The following is a 22,013-nucleotide window of genomic DNA, read 5'->3' on the forward strand; positions in this document are numbered from 1 at the left end:
TAGTTTACAAAGTAAGTCATAATAATATAATAGTTATTAAGATGTTGGTGTATCTAATAAAATTAATAATAAAGGAAAATTTTGAAACCTTGTTAATAATTGTATCTGCTTTCGTGAAACAAATTATGCATTTACTCCATTCTTATCTGAAGCAAATTCCACTCTTACTCTATTATTATTTGGTTTAACATGTAGTAAAATTCAGTCTAAAAGTAAATATCTCTGACATTTTGTTTCATTGAATTTTGATGATAAAAGATATTTGCTAATCATTTGTCCTAATAAAAGATTAATTTTAAATTTGGTAACTATAACGTTTTTGTTTTGTATGCATGTTTTATCATACCCTCTAATGATATTTTGTGAATTCAAATTTTTCATTGACAAATTACATACCCCTTTCAAATGCATTAAAAATTAATACATTTGATAAATTGAATTTCTCTCATTCAGTTAATAGAAATATCCTATTAGATGAACTCTTTTTAATGGTGTTAAAATTTTGTTTTCAAAATTGTTTTGTCTCCACTTTCAAATTCGTTTTTCATTTATGGGGAAATGCCAAGTAGCCATACAGTTAGAATTTTCAGCAAACATGATCACCTATGGTTTGAAATTTTGCTGTACAAGAATTTTTCTTCCCACTATCTTTTAGGGAAAATAAAATGGTCCAGAAAGCAATACAGTCAAAAGTCGTTAATCCGGACTCGTTGGGACTTTGGCGATTCCGGATTATCAATTTTTCCGTATTATAGATCATCAGTTTAAATCTGGTAAGATGGCACGCAGAAATTATAAAATTAAAAATATGAAACCGTAATTTATGAAATAAAGAACAATTATGATCTAAAGGGTATCAAAATTTACAAAAAAAAAAAAAAAAAAAAAACTTAATATTTATTTGTTTACTTTATTAAACATTTCTTTCAACGTAAGTTGTTTAAGTTGCTTCGTTTTATGTGATAATACTTTCTCTTTAATATATATATATCGGAAATTCTATTTGACATAATCGAAAGTTCAAGCTTGCTTTTATAAAATTGCTCTAACAGTCTGCAAAAAATAATAAGCCGGATCCAATTCGAAGATTAAGAAACAACGCAGTCTGCAGCATAAACTGAATTAGATAATTTTAGCTTAGCTTATGCCGTCCGTTATACATTAAACGCGCATGCGTAAACTTATTATGCGCATGCGCACACGCATATTCGCACCAGTAAAGGTCTTACGCGCATGCATCAATGCGACACATGCGCAGAAAGTTTGTAGCTTTCAGGTCCGGATTATGGGTGTCCGAATTAACGACTTTTGACTGTACTAGCACAAATTCTACAGATCATATACAAGACAACAAACGAATAGAAAAAAAATGTGCTAACTTTCAAATATAGTCACCACGGTTATTGTCGACATCTGGGATTTTACTTTACAGAGATTAGATTAGTTTTTTTTTTCTTTTGACATATATATATATATATATATATAGACAAGTTTTGAATTTTCTTTAAATTGTTGAAGAAAAAAACGTAGTGGCAGCTTATGCAATTAGCTTATATTTGGCAATATACAGGATTTATATTTCAAGATAAATTCAAAGGGCATTTTGGACTGAAAATAAATTTAAAATGTGTTATGGAATGGATATTCTATTGCTTCAACAGTGAACAAGCTAATTTTTTGTGCACACACTTGGTTCTATAAAATTAAGTTATTATTTTATAGAACCAAGTGTGTGCACAAAAAAAGTTATTATTATTATATATCTAAGTTATTAAAAGTTATGTATTAGAAATTTACTCTTACATCTTTTTTATATTTAGAAAGAAAAAGAAAAGACCAAAGGTTTCCACTGGTATAATATGAAAGCTCCCGAGATGACGGAAGAAAAGAAAAATGATTTATTATTATTGCAAATGCGGCAAGCTCTAGATCCAAAACATTTCTATAAACGTAGTGCTAATAAAACAAATCCAAAATATTTTGAAGTAAGTTTATTAAGGTATACTTATATTCATACTGAAATTTAAAATCATGCATATCATACATCTTAATACTATAATATTTTTTCTTAATGTAGCTTAAGGTACTTGAAATGTAAGCTTATTGCAAAACTTAGTTTCCATGCATTTATTTTAAAAGTTCTTTATATATTTTAATTAATGATATGTAAGTGTAAAATTAATTATACTTCAAATTTTAGTTTTGTTGGGTTATTACTATGTGTAAATATTTTCTTTTACTTACACTATCCATTATTTTTGCAGTAGAAAATTTATGAAATAATGCAAACAGTATTTAAAACTAAAAGCATTGATTCATTGAGTAATTTTTATATATGGTTTTTCTGATACATTTAAGTGCTGAGTGAAATGCTGTTCCATTTACATTATTATATTTCACTACAGATTGGTACTTTTGTTGAATCACCTGTTGACTTCTATAGTTCTCGTGTTCCTAAGAAGCAGAGAAAACAAACTCTTGTAGATGAACTGCTTGCAGATGCAGAATTCCGACGGTATGTATTAATATATTTAAATTTTCATATCAGAAAATTTGCAAATAATATAAATGATATGTGAATAGGTTTTTGTTTCTAATCGATTTTAGTGGTGCTGATTACTTTTAGAGTAAAAATTAGCTGATAAGTAAAATGCCAATAAATTTTTACTTCATGATGCAGTTTCTACTTAGCAAGATTTAGATTTCGCAAGAAACTGAATGATGTCTTTAACTGACATTTGGTTTGTCCTTTGATGTCAGTGATCTGTCATTTGGAGATTTTATAATTGGTATTTGTAAGATAAAGATTAATTGGTTTATTATTTTATAATTTCCAATTTTAGAGGTATTTTTTAAAGTTTTTTCAACAATAATCAGTTAATAGGTAAGTGAATTCTGCCATATGAAATAAATGTTTCAATATTGTGATTGTTGTTCTTGTTGCTCCAATTACTGTCGAATGCTGAACTAATACAAAAATTTAGTGCCAGGTTGCACAAAAAGCAAAATATTTTTTGATTTAGTATCAGATATCCACTGGAAATAGAATATTGACAGCTTGTGAGCATACTCTGCACTAGACCAGGGCAAAAAATTAATTTCTGCTGTTTTTTGTTAAATATGCACCAAAATAATAAAAAAAAACCTTTTCAGACTTTTTTACCAAGCCAGTAAGTAACTTGTATATCAACTCGTATCATAATCACTTTAGTAATAGTCACTAAATTTTTACTATGTGCCAAACTCTGGCGGCTAATACAAACTTTCTTCAGGGAGTCAGTCTCCTAACAATTCTTCAGGCAAGCAGCTTTGCCTTTTTTATATGCAGTTATTTTGTTCTGTTCCAAGTTCCAAAGGTTTTAAAGACAAATCATGGTATTTTTTGCTTTGAATTTAATTTTAAAATATGCCTTGAGGAATTTATCAACAGTGAGAAAAGTTCTGCTGGAAATTAATTATTTCTCTGCAAAATTGCTGAAGAGAATGATGATGAGAATCATTTAATAGATAGCCGGTGTGCAGTGCCAAATTTATGCTATTATCTGATATTTTTTAAACAAAAAAAAGATTGCTGTATGTAAGTTAAAAACAGGGTTCGTACAGTCCTTAAGAGTCATTAAAAGACCTTAGATTTTTTGGAATCGATTTTTGGTCCTTAAAAGTCCTTAATTTTGATCGAATTTGGGAGGAAGTCCTTAATTTTTATCTTCTGAAATTTCTGTCTGTTTTTATGACTGCCATTTTAATGTGAATTAGCATTTTGGACAAATATTTTTGACGATTCATTGACAAATATAATTATCTTTTGAGTGGGTGAATAGGTTCATGGATTATAATTTGTTTCTATTTCTAATACAAACAATGTGATACTCAGTTTCTGAGCAAGAAGTGAAACATAAGCATTTGGAAATTGCTTTATTTTTTCTAATGAAAAGATCTTAAACTACTTTTCGCTTTAGGGAATGTGAATTCTGTATTAAAAGGTTCCAAATTTAGTGACTTACCAACATTTCGGGGATTTTAAAATCAGCTTCTGTAAAATATTTTTAATTCAAAAATCTGCAAATTTTTCGATCATATTTTTTTAAACATAACATTGATCATTTTCATTAAAATAATGCTAATATATTGAAATTGTATTCAAGAAATAATATTAAAGTGAAACATTTCTATTTTTCGCTATCATATTGTAAAGTGGCATACATTACTTTCCATTTTGGCGACTTGTACAGTATTTTGAATCTGAAAAATAAATTATGTAATAAATGCTTAAATTTAAGAAACAATTCTTAGCAAAAGAAAAATAACTATGTAATTAATTAAATATGCCTTCGTTTAAATTTTTTTTATGGTAAGAGTTTTTTCCATGTAATTGTCTCAATATGCGTCAGTTTTCTCTACAAAATTAATTTTACACTTATTTCTTCTGTTTTTTTTTCAACATATTTCTGGCTTTTTGCTCTTACAGAATTGGTAGGGGAAATTTTTCTTTAGGATTTTAGACACTGCAACTTAGAAAGTTTAGAAGGATTTGAAGGCAAGATTTATAAACCCACGAATCTAGATTTCAGAAAAATGTCTTCATGGTATTAATATGCAATGGATGTATTTTGTAGAAAATTTATGATGAACATTTAATTTTTGGAGAATTTTTGGAAGAACAATGAAAACATGATATTTGAAAGTTTTGCTTCTGATACTAAAAGTCTTTTTCTTAACATGTTTATCTTTCCTTTGTTTTTTCTACTTTTCAGTAGACACAAGTATAGTAAGATATCAGAAATGCTTATATCTTATCACATGGACAGTCATTTATAGAAAGGAATTTTCTATTAATAAAAAAATTGAAAACTGGCAAAGATTCATCTATATATGTCTCAATGCATCATCAGTGACATAGCTAGGTTGGGGCAAGAGGGGACATCTATTTCCAGGTGTAGCATCCATAAAGTGCCAAATTGATGTAACACAACTTTAGAATGAAATGTTTTTCATTCTTGGCTTACAGAAGGGGCGTAAAATATTAAGTTGTCCTCGGGCGCTGAAAACCCTAGCTACGTCTCTGTGCATCACACACAGGGCTGGCGCTAAGTGTATTTCCACTTGATGCAATCTCTGTGTATCCTAAATTCTGCTGCCTAGTGCCTTTCTAAATTCTAAAATGTTACCATTTCTAGATTTTTGTTGCTTGTTGTGTCACTAAATTCTACACCGGCTCTGTAACCAGCCCTTACCATATCAGAGTTGCCAACTCTCCCGATTTAGGCGGGAGACTCCCGATTTTCGACCGCTCTCCCGCCAACCCGATTTACAATATATTTCTCCCGACTTTTTCTTATTCTTAATATTTCTCACGATTTTTATGGAACTTGGCTTAATACTTCGTTATATGAACAAAAAAAAGTGATTTTGGACGTCTGAAAGCAACTGAATTTTCTCTAGATTATATCTAAAATGAAACCTTGCGAATCAGATGAGAATTTCTGCTTTGTGATTGACAGCATACGTATCCAGAAACTTCATTCTCCAGTTGTCCAATGGGCATCGAGCTCCACTGCGTGTCATCTGGCATATATTAGCCAATGAGCACAAAGCAAGCTCAAGGCCGTTGGCCGTTCTTTGGATGTTCTTTCACTATTTCGTTCATCTTGTCCTGAGTTGTGTGAGTACACGTGCCTTTAGGAAATAGTTTTAGAAATTATTGTCTTTTGATATGTCTGCGAGAAAGGTGAAATACTCGTGCACGTTTCAAAAATCGTACACAGTTGACATGTGCGTTCAAACATGTGCATACACAAAAACACAAGGACAACATGAGTTGTTTTGAAAAAACGAAAAATAAAATTTTTCTTCGGAAACAAAAGACCAAAAAGTGATTAATGCAGAATGTCTGTTCTCTGCCTTTTTACTGGAGCACAACCTGCCACTGAATGCATCGGATCACGCTGCAGCTTTATTTAGAAAAATGTTTCTCAATAGTGAAATCGCTAAGAAATACTCAAGTGCAAGGACCAAAACAGGTGCAATTGTTAAAGAAATGGGTTTGAAAAATAAATCTTCAGTTATTGATTGCATTAAAACAGCTCCGTTCTGCCTCTCTACGGATGGAAGCAATAATACCAATTCAAAACTGTATCCAATTGTTTCTTTTTTTAATCCAGAGTCTTCAGAAATTGAGTACAGTTTACTTTCTGTCCCCACTTTAGAAGGACATTTGACAGGCTTTAATATAGCACAGCTAATTATTAAAACTTTAAAATAAAATGCAGTCCCTCTGGATAATTGCTTAGCGCTTGGTGCTATGGTGTTTTCCTATATGTTTTTACCACCAATCCTCGAATTCCATATCACAGATTATGTTCTTACTGCATTAATATAAATATTAACAAGACATAGTGCACAATAAAAATTATGCTTTATTTCGGAACTTCGCGCACACTGCCCGACAGCCTGCCTGTTTTGCTCTGCTCGCTACTCGTAAGAAATTTCTCCTCTAGGGTTGCCACACTTATCGGAGGGCGCAAGGCGCGCTCCTTATAGCCATCACCACAGAGTTTCCCCCCAGTTCCTTTAATGGCTATTCAAAGGAACGACATAGGTTATGAAATTATCTCGGAGGATCCGTACTGTCGGGTATTTTTTACATGATTACAAAATTAGAATATAAAATTAGAAAAGATCAAAATGCAATTCAATATATAACAAGGTATTGACACATATAATAAACATGAAATAACAAGAAATATTTTAAGATATGAATTTTAAAAAAATGTTTTAAAATGTTATGTAAGAAGCAAGTTTCTTAGGGAAGTGAACATGTCTTCCCGATCTGGTAACATTTTTTTTTCTTAGAGAGTTCGTTTGCAGATTTATTCTGCTGAACTGTCTTTAAGTCTTTATTTGTTTTCAGTTCAGGAAATCTAGAGTCAATAGGCTGGTTTCACACGGTCTATAGACACAGTAGATTTCAGACCGTTAACATCAATTGTGAAAGTTTTGTTCGTTCTAGAAAGGACTTAATGCGGACCTGTATATGGTTGGCACAGAGGTGGCTTTACTCGATCAACACATAAGTATACATGCGTACACGACTTTCAGGTAGCACTTGCGTAACACTTTTCTTGGCAATGTGCAGATGTTGCTATTGGATTCAATTGTTACATTCTATGCCGAAGATTCGTGATAAATTGTGTGTCATACGGAGATATCTTAGATGATGTTATCATATCACTAGGCAGCTTGAGAGTTGTGCCGTACACCAGTTCAGCACAAGATGACTGTAGATCTCTCCGAATACCAAGCATAACAACTGGTAGTGTTTCAGTCCAGTTATTGGTCTCGTGAGCCTTGAGAGAAGATTTTAAATGTCAATGAAATTGTTCAACAATGCCGTTGGACATTGGATGATAGGCTGTTGTTGTGATTCTGTTCGTACCCAAAATGCGCGTAAATCCTGCAAAAAGTGCGGATCTCATTTGAGAACCTTGGTCTGTAGTTACGATCGATGGGCAGCCAAAACGAGATATCCAACAGTTGAAGATGGCTCTGCAAATGGTTTCCGTTTTCATATCCGGGATGGGAATGGCTTCAGGCCATCTGAAGAATCTATCTATTAGAGTCAAAAGGTACACGTTGCCTTCTGATGGAGGTAATGGTCCGACGATATCCATATGGATTTCTGAAAAACGTGCATCAGGAAGAGAGAATGTGCCCAGTGGTGCTTTAGTATGCCTAGTAATTTTCGATTTTTGGCAAGATTCACAGGATTTCACCCAATTTTTGATATGACGTTTCATATCGGGCCATACATAACGAGAACAAATAAGCTTTGTAGTAGCTGCAATTCCTGGATGTGACAGATTATGCAGATGATTAAAGATAAGTCTGCGAAAGGAATTCGGAACAAATGGGCAGGGAATGTCCGTTGATATGTCACAAAGAATATTACCATCAGAATATTGGCATGGTTTAAATTCCAGTTTCAAAGATAATGTGTTGTTTTTGAGAAGGTCTTGTACCTCCGGATCATGCCGTTGAGCTTCCGAAAATTTTTTTAAATCCAAAAATGGAGATTTTGTTATGGAATCAATTTTGATTCTTGAAAGAGCGTCAGCAACGACGTTTTTTGAACCTTGCACATGCCTAATATCAGTAGAGTACTGAGAAATAAAATCTAAATGGCGCAATTGTCGAGGTGAACATTTATGAGGATTCTGTTTAAAAGCATATATTAACGGTTTTTGATCCGTATAAATTATAAAATTTCTGCCCTCTAACATGTGTCAGAATTTCTTAATTGCAGAATAAATTGAAAATAATTCCCTATCGTACGCAGACCATTTCTGTTGACTTTTATTGAGTTTCATAGAGAAAAATGCTATAGGTTCCCATGTTTGTTGAGACAACTGCATAAGTGTGCCGCCTATTGCGACGTCTTAGGCATCTACCTAGATGCTTAGCTGGGCTCCGAGAATAGGGTGTCTCAAAAGGGTAGCCTGAGCAATGGCATTTTTGGCAGCAATAAAGGCTTGTTCAGCATTCTCGTTCCAATTTAATTGTGGGAATGAATCCTGAACACGAGAACGAGGTTTCTTTTTATTAATATAGCCTTCTGACAATTTTATTAAAGGAGAAAGAATATGTGCTGCTTTAGGTATGAAACATCTATAAAAGTTAAACATGCCTAAAAATCGGCGAAGCTGAGTGAGAGTGGTAGGTTGAGGAAAATCTAAAATACATTTGACTTTGTCAGGAAGGGGTTCAGTTCCGTTTTCACTAATGTGAAAACCTAAGAAATCAATAGACGTTTGACCAAAGGTGCATTTTGAAACATTTATGCAAAGTCCATATTCCTGAAGTTTGGAAAATAAAGCTTTCAAATGCGTGCAGTGTTCCTCAGAATCTTTAGAGGCTATGAGCAAGTCATCGACGAAAGCGTAAACACCTTCTAAATCCAGCGTGACTTCATCTATAAAACGTTGAAAAGTCGCGGATGCATTGCATAAGCCGAATTGCATAGGGGTACTTTCGAATAAACCGAATGGTGTGCATATGGCGGTTTTGTGGATGTCGGCTGGGTTAATTGGTATTTGATGGTATGCCTTAATCAGGTCAACATGACTAAAAATTTTAGTACCGTGCAATGCAGCAGTAAAATCGGCTAAGCATGGAATAGGATATTTGTCTTTTATTGTTTGAGTGTTCAATGCTCGATAATCTCCTAGTGGTCTCCATTCCAGACTTCCCTTTTTTGGAACTATGTGAAGTGGGGATGCATAATTGCTGCTCGAAGGTCTCAAATGTCCCAATTGCATCATAGTTTGAAATTCTTGTTTTGCTATTTTTAAGCGATCTGGAGGTAACCGACGAGGTTTTGCAACCACAGGTGGACCTTTAGTTATGATATAATGAACGGTATTGTGTTAGGATCTGGTAATCTAGTAATTGAAGGAAATTCTTTTAAAATTTTGTGAATTTTACTGAATAAATGCTTGCATTTTTCACGCAGCCGACGGTTTTAAACTGCGTTTTTAAATCTTTGAGACATTTGTTTCTGAGATCAGGTACCAATTCAAAGAAATGGAGAAAATCTGCTCCAAGAATGGGTGTACTAACATTTGCTATAAGAAAAGTCCATGTAAACTGTCGTCTTAATTTGAAATCCAAAGAAAGTGTTTTTTGACCATAAACATGAATAGTAGAAGAATTAGCAGCGAAAAGTGTTTGTTGGGACGAATTCCGTTTTTGAGAATTATTTGCTGGAAGTAAGGACCCGTCAGAGCCGGTATCGACCAAGAATGAAAGGTTTGGTCACGAACGAACAGGCGACGTGAAACTTGAGGCAAAGAATAAGTCACCTCTATTCTTTGCTGGTTTCGTTTCCCTGCCATGAACAAGGTTTTGTACATTTGTCATCTCTACACTTTTTCCCAAAACATCTATGATACCAGCAAACAGAATAATCTCTCCTTTTGGAATTGCTTCTTTCCTTATTGCGATCTCCGCGATTTGGCGAGTGACCACGAGAAAGAGAAATGCGATCAATACATTTGTTTAATTTTTCTATTTGTTTAAATAATTTATCTTCAAGGCGCAAGGTGCGCTCCTTATCGCCATCACCACAGTGCCGATAATGCACCAGTAATGGTAGGCTTCAAGACTGGTGTTGCAGGCATCTTAAGAAAGGCAAATTCAGATTTGCAGATTATGAGGTGCACTTGTCACCTCTTAAATTTAGCAGCTGAAAAAGGGGCAGCTTCTTTACCATTAAATGTGGATGAACAATTGTTGATATTTATTATTATCTTGAAAGGAAGTTCTAAAAGAAAGGAAAAATTGAAACAGTTCCAACAGCTGCATAATACTGAAATGAGAAAAATTTTGATTTTTTGTAATTTCTGCATCATTCAGCAATTCAGCTGGCAGTTCTCAAAATAATACTGCAAAATATAAGCGTAAAGCTGATACAAATTTCTCTCAAAATAAAAAAAAAAAAATAAAAAAAATTGCTCAACACACGAAACATTTTCCGATTACTGTAAGTTTATCTTGTGAAGAACGAATATTTATGTTTTTTTCTTCGGACCTTAACAAAGCTTTTTGCTTTTTTTTTACAATTCATTTTGCCATCATTCGATGTTCTGAACACAATTCTACAAAGCAGAATTCCATTAATTCATGTTTTGCAATCAATGATTTATGATCTGTTTAAAGACATTTTATCAAAGTTTGTAAAACCAGTCTGTGTTTTGTCTTGTAATTCTATATATGATGTGATTTATGGTGAAACAGAAAATCAGAAGGAAGATGAAGATTTGGTAATAGGAGCTGCAACTACAAAAGTAGTGGAAGAACTTTCAGAAGAAGATAAAAATAAGTTTTATCTTCATGTTAGAAGTTACTTCTGTCGAGTATGTGATTACACACTACATAAATTTCCAGTCAACGATGAAGTGATTTTGCATGCTAAAGTTGCTGATGTTTCTGCTCTAGCAAATGCATCTTTTTTTGATATAAGGTACTTTTTGAACAGATTTCCTGTGTTACTTCATTTAGTCATGAAAGATGATGATATTGATGTTGCTACTGATATACTGCAGTCGCAATTTTTCAGTTTACAATTAGAAAACTTGGATGAAGTTATAAAATCAGCTAGGATTGACACCCAGTGAAGTTTAATTGGAAAATTGAAAGGTGCTGATGGAATTTTAAAATATAGTGAACTCTCTAGAATTATGTTGGCCATCTTGACAGTTCCCCATAGTAATGCAGAGTGTGAGAGGATTTTCAGTGTTGTTGCGAAAACGAGGACTAAATTTAGATCTAATGTTAGTGATGACACATTAGAAAATTTTTATTAGCGAAAGCAGGCCTACGTGGCAATTGCTATGAACAAAATTATGAAGTTTCTTTCTTAACGAGAGCAAAATCTGCCACTGTCCATAACATTTGTATGAAAACTGATTAAAGTGCCTTTTTTTTTTTTTTTTTTTTTTTTTTTTAAACGATGAAAGTAATAAAAATGTTTTTTATGTCTAAGGTATTTTTGTTTTGCTTGCATTTAAGACTTAGTAACTATTTAAAGTTAATTCATTATTAAAAACTATATTTTTATCATTTAAAAAGTCTTTTTAACATTGTGAAAAATCTCCTGATTTCTTAAAAAAATCTCCTGATTTTTGAGTGTCATAGGTTGACAAGTATGCCATATATTCTTTTATATTTATTCTGAGACCTTTTCCTATGCATTCTGAATCCATTTAGTTTTTTAGAATAACAGAAATCTTTAATTAAATACAAAATTTATAAAATGAAGAGTAAACATGTTGAAGAAAGAAATCAAATACATGAAGCGAAAGAAAATTATTCTTCAAAGATAGTATATACAGTTATTATTATGTACATTTAGCAATTGTTTATAATTTTGGTTTTTGCTATAATTTTCCCTTTCCGTTTTCTCACCAGAATGAAAATCACTTAAATAATTTTTAAACTAAGGTTTTGGGGTTGTAAGCAGGATTTGTTTCTGGCCTTCGCTTATATGGTCCATTGGTTCCTAGTAGCTCTGCTAATATGTAATTATTCGTCTTTATGTTATCGCTGCTGATATTTGAATTTGTTATGCGATAACTATGTTACGACGAGTTACGAGTTTGTTGCAAAGTGTTACTGAGCTTAGATTAAAATTAAATCGTGTAGTGTTTAATTAATAGTTCACAATTTTAGTTTGAATTTATTGTTCCTGCTTAATTAGATCACCATAAGCTGTAATTTATTTTGCTAGTGTAAGAACATGCCTTTATATTCTAAGGTCTTTTTAAATAAGAGGTTTATTTAAACCTGTATCTGATTTTGTATTTACTTTCAAACCTGGCAATAATTTGATTCATGTCTGTCAGAGGTTTTGGACTATTTAACTTTTATCTAACTAGCTATTAATTATTTGTAACTAACTGGTCGCACTTAAAAGTTATCTTTGCATATTAAAGTGAGTTATTGCCTTTCATTAATCTTTACCGTGGTCACAAGATAAAGCACAAAAATATAAAAATTAATGTAAAACTTAATTGTTTGCATGTAGTGAGACTTAAAATAATACAAACAACTTATCACCTCTGAAGCTTTAGTGGCTTATTGGAATCTTAAAATATATTAACTGAGTTACAACCCCTGGAACTCTACAGGAAGTTATGACACTAACTGCGTCAGACAGGCAGAACACAACTAACTTTCAAAACTTGCCAACGGTGCCTACATAAGGCTTTCAGTTTTGTTATGATCAGCAAGCCTCTAGGCAAGCAGCAACAGTAGTAACAGCCAGCCTTCTGTAACAAATCATGCTGATTATGATTTTACTTTTCATTTTATCCTATGCCAATGACATAAAATCTGCCTGCTATTTACCAAACCTCTAAATTGAGCAAGTATATGACAAAATGAGACATAAAGAAATCAACTTAGTAAAATATAAATAAAAAGTCACTAATCTTCTTTCAAATATGTCGTACTATTATAAAGGTTATAAGACATTTCTCCGCCTTCTTAGCATGCCGTCGTGGTGTAGTGGTCAGCACGCTCGACGCGTATTCAAGAGGTCTGTGGTTCGAGTCCTGCCCGGTGAGGGGGCTCATTTTCCATCTCCTACTTCCAAAAATTATAATGTCTCTGCAGTGGCGCTGACCTAAAAAAAGGTGGTGGATGATGATTCTCTACCACCAGGATTTGGCAATTGGGTCTCCTAATCCCCAGTCGCCCTTTAAAAGGGGGAGAAATACCTAGGGGTAAAATATTTAATTTAATTTATTATAGGGTAAAATATTTAATGCGACCCGATAAATTTTATAAAGTTGATTTTATTCTCAAATTTGTTTTATAATTATGTTTATTAAATTATGTTTAATAATAATGCATTCCACTTATGCATCTAATGTATTATTAGGATAATATCACAAAAGTGAAATTCAGGCATAGCTAATATCATTAATTGAATTTATTCAATTCCCATTTGCTGAGAGGTTCTTTATTTTTTTTCATTAATGCTCCTTAAAAGTACTTAATTTCCATTCGCAGAAATGTGTACGAACCCTGAAAAAGTAAGGAATTTTGCAGAGAATTAATTTTATTTTTAAGTGTATCTTGTAATTCTTATTTATTAATTAAAATTTGATATGTTGATAATATTTGCCACTTATGATGAATATTGATAATTTGAAAACATTTTAAAAAAGAAAAAAATTGCCAGCTTCCATTTGATAACTTTTATTTCATTAGTTTTTGTTTACCTTTTCATCTGTAAAAAACTGCCAAAGTGGGCCAAGGTTGCCAAATTGCACATTAATCCATAAGTACTGCAAGTAGCTATACTAAATGAAGCAGTGTATTAAAGTTAAATGCCAAATATTTTATTTACATACATATTTTATGCCCTTTTTTACTTTTACTAATTTTACCTCTTGAAAATCAACAGAATGCTGTGATGCATACTGTTTTTAAGAAGGGTTATTGGAAAAACCTAGATGATTGAAAAGCAAATGGCACTAGTTCTTTCAGTCAGAGGATGAGTCTCAATAAATTGCATAATAAAGACAATCCTTCTACAAGGAACTTTGCTGCTTGCTCATATTTTGTACATTGCAGTCATGCATCAAAGTTTCTAAATCATATCCTGAGAAAGCTAGAAAGGGATATTTGTAAGGGAGAGAAATGTGAAAGTAAATATGTTAGTAGTCGGAGGATCTCAAAAGCAAGTTGGTAACTGTATAAATAAATCAAATTTAAGTTAAATCTATACTTAAAAAATGCTAAAGCCGAATTTTAATTGAAGTTATTAAACTAAGAAAATTAATGCTAAAGTATATTTCGATCATGCCCTTTTTTTGTGTGTGTAAAAGGTAAGTAGAGACATAAATTTTAATGGATTAATGTGCAATTAATTTAATGGTAAAATTTACTATTTATTCCATCTCTAATGAAAAGTTAATTTGTCTTTTTATTTATAAAATTGCCCAAGGAAGTATTTTATTTTAATGCAGACCAGTTTTTTATTCATATCATTAATATGCATCCAAGGTCAGTATAAAAACAATGTTAGGCCCTTTCTAATGCTGACATCGCTAACTTATACAAATAATAAAAAAAAAAAAAATGTTAGGCCCACACAGTAGGGAAGAAGCTGATGTTGAAGAGACTAGGAGTCAGTAACATCACACAAGAGCAAAACTTGTAACATATCATCTTCAGGCTCTATAGATTTAATTTCTTTTGGAAATCATGTTCTCTAACTGTACATTTGTCTACAAATTAATGCAACAAAACTATAAATGTTTCACAAATTAAAATCCAAAGTTAGTACTGGGTTTTTAGTAACCAAATAATAATGAAGGTAAACATGTAATGAGTTCTCACACAGAATGTTTCAGAGTAAAAGAAAATTCTGGTTTTGGGAATATAAGTTTGTGGCTTCTTTTAGTATAACAGTTTTGGGATTGTATTGTCTGTATTGAAATAGTTCCAGTTTTCTGTTTATGGCATAAATATAAAAATATGGCATCAATGGCATAAATATCAATTCCTTGAGTTAATTTTTGAATATTCAAATTAGAGGTATCGGAATTCTTCAAATTTCTGTTCTCGAACTGCAAAAAATATAAAAACAGTTATTGTATATTTGTATGAAAACAAATAAAAGGTGTTGATGAATTTACCTTTAACATTCATTTAAGATGTGTGGTTGCAGAGCAAAGCTCAATAACTGTTGTAAAGAATATCCTATGTGTTGCAAAATATTTAATGAATGCAAAGAATCCTTCTGGAGGACGGAACTTGCATATCATTTATACTCTCAAGTAAAACAGATATGGATAAAAAGATTTCATTCTCTGTAAGACAAATCAAATGCATCTTGCATCCGCAAAACAAATCAAGTGCAAGACAAATCAAGTGAAGCAATTTACCATCTTGAATTTCAAAATTTTCAGTCTTTAATAGAGCTCTGTGTGACGACTCAGTCAAAGAATTTGAATGGAATCTGAGAAATCAGTCATTTATACCCTATGCAAACGGAGTTGCCAAGCTACCTAGAAAACTAGTAAAAGTCAGGGAATTTAAATATTTTAGTCAAAATCTGTAAAAGTTTGGGAATTTCGTACTGCGATCCCCCAAAAAGCGATTTTCCCAGTAATCACTTTCTTGGCAAATCATGTATCACTTGAGTGTCATTCGGACAACTGGCAGAGAGCTACTTTTTGCAGCGCCAATTAAATCTTTGCAAAGGCAAAGCAAGTTTCCAGTAACCTTGAGCATCCAGAAATTCGCATATGCACGGGCAGTGCATGTTGAACGAAAGTAAATCCCCCCCCCCATTCTTGTATAAAACAAAATCTTTTAAACCTTTTCTTCTTTTTTAAATGACTTATTTATAATTTTGCAGTAAAATTTAAAAAAAAAAAAAAAAAAAAGTCATCTGGGCCAGAGTTTCTTAAACTCCGGGTCTTAACTTAAACCAGTAGAGCGCTGCCAAAAATTTTAGCGGTTTGTATATTTCTTTAACTTATTATATTATAATAATTTTACAATTACCAAATATTTTTACACAATGTATCTGAAAATAGATAAAGATAAAACAATATAGACAAAGATAAAACAATACAGGCAAAGATAAAATAAAAATGTTTCGACGCATTCTTTTTATAATATAAACGTTCATTTTGCATGTGACGCTGTCATTTCGTCTGTTATTTATTTAAAATTTTCATTATGTCTTAAAATTAGAAATTAAAGTTAATGACCTAAAACTGCAATAGTATATTACAGTAACAAGTGAAGAAGCTGATAGTTTCACTCATGCATGTGTTGGATTTGCACAATGCTTATGAGATCCTACAAAACTTTAAAAAATATTTTGAGGTCCTGGAGGTCACGAAAAAAATCTCAGTGATGAAAAATGGTCATGATTGAAAAAAAGTTTAAGAAGCCCTGATCTAGGCTAACCATTTAATATGTCTATATTTGTCAAAATACCATCAATTTTTGTAATTCAGTTTTAAATCCTTAAATAACTGACTTTATTTTAATGTTATTCATATCATTTAATGTGTCTTCTTCCTTGTAAATTTATGTATTATTAGTTAATAATACTTTCAAATTCTCAGCAATTTTCTCTGGCGTACTTGTGAAATTAATTGCAGGAGTAATATGACATATCATCACGAAATTTAGTGCACATATTTTTTGCTTATGTACAGTACAAAGTCTTTCATCCGGACTCGTCGGGACTTCGGCGATTCCGGATTAGGGGTTTTCCGGATTATAGACATCAATTTAAATCTGCTAGGATGGCATGCAGAAATTATACAATTAAAAATATGAAACCGCAATTTATGAAATAAAGAACAATTATGATCTAAAAGGTATCAAAATTTAAAAAAAAAAGCTTAATATTTATTTGTTTACTTTATTAAACATTTCTTTCAATGCATGCACGCATGCATAAAGCATACATTACGCATAGTCGAAATTAGAAAATTATTTGATGTGTATTCATGATATTTATAATGACGAGGAAATTGATTTAAATCATATTGGAGTACATCGAGATGAAACACTACATTTAGTAAGGAATTATAAGTCGAATAAAATAAAAACATCTGCCCTGAAGATGAGGATAGTGCTGACAGATCAGCTTTCAGTTAATTGCCCGCAGCGACGTCCCCCTTCCCCGCAGAGCAGCGTGAAACTGATAAACAGATTTCGGCATGGTAGAGAAACAAATCACCTATCTGTCACTTCATGCCTTTATCCAATTTTTGCAGCAATTCCACTTTTTGTTTAATGGACATCAAAACATGCTTTCACTTTGTAGATCTTTTGGCAGCTCCAGAATCAGAAACTCATTTTGACATAATTGGAAGTTCAAGTTTTTTTTTTTTATAAAATTGTTCTAACAGTCTGCAAAAAATAATAAGCCGGAATCCAATTAGGAGATTAAGGAACAACGCAATCTGCAACATTAACTGAAATAGATAATTTTAGCCTACCTTATACCGTTTGTTATACATTAAACATGCATGCCTAAACACATTATGCATTTACGCATGTGCAGAAAGTTTGTAGCTTTGAGGTCCGGATTATGGACGTCCGGATTAAAGACTTTATACTGTATAATGCTAAATAAATATAAAATACTTGAATTTAATATAAAATATTATTAAATAGATTTCTTTCATCCTTTAGCTGCAAAATGTCTGCAGAAAAGACATTTTTAAATACCGATTGGGCAGATTCTAATCTCAGTCCTCAGGGAAGAAAACAACTCCTGTTATAGTTATAAAAGTAATGCTTTGGGGATTATATGTATAATCCCCAGTCTCAAGCTGAAACAAGCTTGAATATATATATAAAGTCATGCGTGATTGGCAAATTTTTGTGTTTCAAGTGCCAGCACAGCCAATGCACACTATGCGGAGTCTGAAATTTTCTTGAAACACACCTGAAAAGTCACGGAATTTCGTTCTCATGTTTGAGTAGCAACCCTATGCAAAGTTCTAGGATATGCTTAATATGTCCTTGTTCTTAAAGGTTGGGTGTCACTTACTTCACCATAGCCTTTGTTTAGAACACAGAGAAAAGTGAAGGTGAATGTAATAGAAAAGTCATCCAAAGGTGTTTTGCTTTAATGTGTCATTCTAAACATGGATGATTTAAAGAATTAGTAATTTTTTTTATTAAAACCTGCAGAAATTCTTGAAAAAATATGAAAAAGAGGAAGATATTCATATAGAATATTATATCCGATTTTCAAACCTCTGGAATTAGCTATAGCAGTATAAAATAACATCAACCCTCAGACTGCTCATCTTGCAATTTCCATAGGTAACATGAAAGTAACAAAATTTGTTCATCTCACAGTTTTTAGGGGTGTGCAGTTTTTCCTCTGTTTTGAAGCATATCCTGCTTTCCCCCATTTAATCATCAAGAATGGATTTCTTATAATACTTTTGGGTTTTGGGTAAGCAGAGTACAATACTGTTGCCCAAATTTTAGTATTTGCATAGAGATTTATTGATTTTGTTAGTGGTCCCAATGTTTTCATTTTTTACATTCAGAATAAGGCTTGCAGGCAACATTCAGCGAGTGATAGAATATATGTTCCTAATGCTATTTCAGATACTGAATGTAATTTTAATTATTTTGAAGATAGCAGTAGTGAAATAAATTATTTTTGGACTATATAGTAATGAAATCTCCAGATGGTAATGAATTACAAAATGATTCAGTAACCATCCAAAATGTTTGCATCTCCACAGTCGTGGAATGCCTATGTACTTTACATAAAGAAAAGACAAAAGATACTTTAAGGACAACCCATTGCAAAAATTAAAGCTTCTGAAGTTTTGTATGCAAGTGATTGACAACTTCCAAATAATAAAAAAAAAAGAACATTGCAGACATTCTTATTGAAATGTAGGCTCCTTTTAAAAAATATTGTGATAGTTATCAGTAGTTAATCCGTGATTATGTTTAATATGTTACGTTCTTACTGTATTTCAATGTTTTCAAGCATGGGGGCTCTTGCCCCACAGGAGTCAGTTTGATTGTTAAGGGGGGCAATTGTTAAGTGTGCTCACAAATTTAGTGTTTAAAAATGTTAAGTAGAATTAGAATGTCTGGAACCTTGTTTTTTTTTTTTTTTTTTTTTTTTTTTTTTTTTTTTTATGAAAGCCTGTTTTTATACACCAAAATGTATATTTAAAATATCTTGGCTACAGTGTGCTATGTATTTTAACTCTCAAATATATGTAGATTTAGAATATGTAATGAAAAGATATGCAATATTAGAATCGATTTTGATTAAAAAAAATTGAGCAGTCAAAGGCTTAAGTGTAACAAAATCGGATGGGACAAAAGGGGTTCATTTTATTAGGATGTTAGAAGCTGGGTTCCTTATAGTGAGATATTACTGTGTATGCTTTCTTTTTTTATTACTTGGAAAAGTGAAGTTAATATCTGAAATCAGTATAAACTCGTTTAACGATTTCAGACTTGCGTGCTGTTTACTATTTTATTTCATTCTTGTAAAATTTTAGTAACACCCATAATTATATATTTATTTATTTATTAAGGACATAAAATTGTCTCTGTTTAATTATTTTTCAATTTTGGTGAGGAACAGTTTTAAATCTTTTTGTTGTAATCAACAGAATTTTTGTTGAATGAATTGCATAGAATTTTATGTACGGTGATGGAAAATGGGGAAAACATGAAATGAGTTTTAAAGATATATGATGTTTATTTATCTGAAAATATTTTTGTGCAGGTACCAAAAGAGGAAGATTACTGAATTTGAGCTGTCTCAACCAAGAAAGTTTATTCGCCGGAAAAAAGCAAAGAAAACAAAATTATTAGAAGCTAGAGGAACTGATACTAAAAAGAAATCTAAGAAGAATAAAAAATAGCCTAAACTGTATAAAATATAAATTCTGTTTTTTTTTCTAAAAATTCCTGTTTCATTTCTTTAGTGTCACTGTATTTTTTACAATTTTTCAAATATAGTGGAGAACATCATTTTTAAAATTTACTTAAATAATACCATTGCATTGAATATGCTCATAATTAAGCATGTTTGTTTTCTGACTATTGCTTTAAAAATACATTTCAAGATATTATATTTTCCAAATATATTTTAAAATTTTGAGTTTACATTTGGGAAAAATCTAGTTTATTTATTTATTTATTTTTTTTTTTTTTTTATTTTTTTTTTATTTTATTTTTTTATTTATTTTTTTATTTATTTTTTTTTTTTTTGAAATACAAGTTTTTACTACTCTTTTTTTTAATTTTCATCATTTCCAATATTATTTCTTTAAACTTCAGCTTTGTGGTTCACATCTCTGCTTAGACTTTTGTGCAGATGTGTTCATTGATGAGTTTGTGTCAAATAGCTGAATGAAAGCAAAGCAGTTTGCTGGATATTTTGGCATTTCCTTGGGTGTGTTCATTGATGTTTATGCCAAATAACTGTATGAAATCAAAGCAGTTTGCTGTACATTTTTCTCTCAGAAATGTACAATTTTTATATTATTTTAGAATCCGTTTAATATTTTGGAAATACAATTATAGGGAATTTTTTTTTTCATTGCCGAGTATTTTTACAACATTGCTGATTTTTGTGTTGGCTTCTTGGAAGGATATTTGTCACATTCAAATCATTATGGTATGACCCCTGATAACCAGTTTGTAATTTTAATTATAACTGATATCCTGCCTTTTAGTTTTGATGAAAAGTGCAACTCCATTTAGAAAAAATATGGAGTTACATTAATTCAATGGATTACTTATATTACATAAAGTATTATTAGAATTATATACTTTAATATGCAGTAAAGCAGTGATTCTTTAAATATGGTCTGTAGACCTGTGGGGTATTTTTCAAACTAAAATTTAATTTGTTACTTAATTTTGTGAGAAAAAGAAAGTTCAATGCAATGTATGGTTGTAGGTCCAACAAATATATGTCATACAAAACTTTTATATTGCTGAATGAATCTTGTTTATTTCTCTCCTCACAGTTTTTTATCATAATTAGTGGTGAACTGTGTATCCATGGTAAATTAAATGTTGGGTGACCATGTTTCAGAATAATCAGTGTGATTTAGATAACAGCTGTCAGAAATCCATTCGTTGTATTGCAGTATATAATTATGCGTTTATACATCTACCTTATTTCTCCCACCACCATCTTTTATTGTTTAACTGTAGTCCATTCTCACACTTAAGAAACATTCCAAACGTGTGATTTCACCTTACTTATACTATTTATACTGCATCTTCTTGCACCCTTATCCTGCTTACGCATTTCATCTTTTGAAATCCTTGTCTTTTTTCCTTCCACTTTATTCCTCTTGGGAACAGCAATCAAGGCTCATCAATGTGAGGTGTCCCTGGCATTTGTTAATATTATTATGTATTCTTATTGGAATGTGGGCTTCTTTTAAAAAATAATATTGTGATAGTTATCATTAGTTAATCTATGATTATGTTTAATATGTTACGTTCTTTATTGTAACTCAATGTTTTCAAACATGGGGCTCATGCCCTCGCAGGGGTCAGTGCGATTGTTAAGGGGGGCAATACGAAAATGAACTTTCAGCGTTTAAGGGGGACAAGGATGCAAATTTTCTTCACGAAGTCGAAATTTAATTTTTTAGTCCCCAAAATAAAGAATATATAAAAAAGATTTTAAATTGCGGTGCATTTTAAAACATTTTATGAAGAATTTTCGCTGTAGACATAGACATTTAAATGCTTTTAAAGGGCATTTAATAGTTGACACATTATGCTTTCCAGATATTTTCGCACATGTCAACCAACAAATTAATTTTATTTTTTACTGTAGGAATGGCAGCTGATATAATCTTCATCCCTTGAATGGCAACAGCAGCTGCTTTCTCCTTTGTTTATATTTAACAGTGTGATGAAGTTTTGAATTGATGTTATATTTATTTCCTTCACCCCTT

At 31.6% G+C, this 22,013-nt stretch overlaps 1 protein-coding gene across 1 annotated transcript in view; it reads left to right on the top strand.

The window, feature by feature from the left end:
- The window catches only part of LOC118185357 (deoxynucleotidyltransferase terminal-interacting protein 2), a 43,392-nt gene extending 23,397 nt beyond the window's left edge, over positions 1 to 19,995 (top strand). Inside the window, exons 5-7 of the mRNA XM_035355200.2 lie at positions 1,821 to 1,985; positions 2,406 to 2,515; positions 19,814 to 19,995. Of these exons, the coding sequence (XP_035211091.1) occupies positions 1,821 to 1,985; positions 2,406 to 2,515; positions 19,814 to 19,952 (414 nt within the window). The 3' untranslated portion in view covers positions 19,953 to 19,995. The remainder of the gene's footprint in view (positions 1 to 1,820; positions 1,986 to 2,405; positions 2,516 to 19,813) is intronic.
- The last annotated feature ends 2,018 nt before the right edge of the window (positions 19,996 to 22,013 follow it).

Source organism: Stegodyphus dumicola, chromosome 12 (assembly GCF_044657685.1).
Source record: "Stegodyphus dumicola isolate Sdum_Otavi_A_Nest chromosome 12, ASM4465768v1".
In the NCBI taxonomy this organism is placed as follows: Eukaryota; Metazoa; Arthropoda; class Arachnida; order Araneae; family Eresidae; genus Stegodyphus; species Stegodyphus dumicola.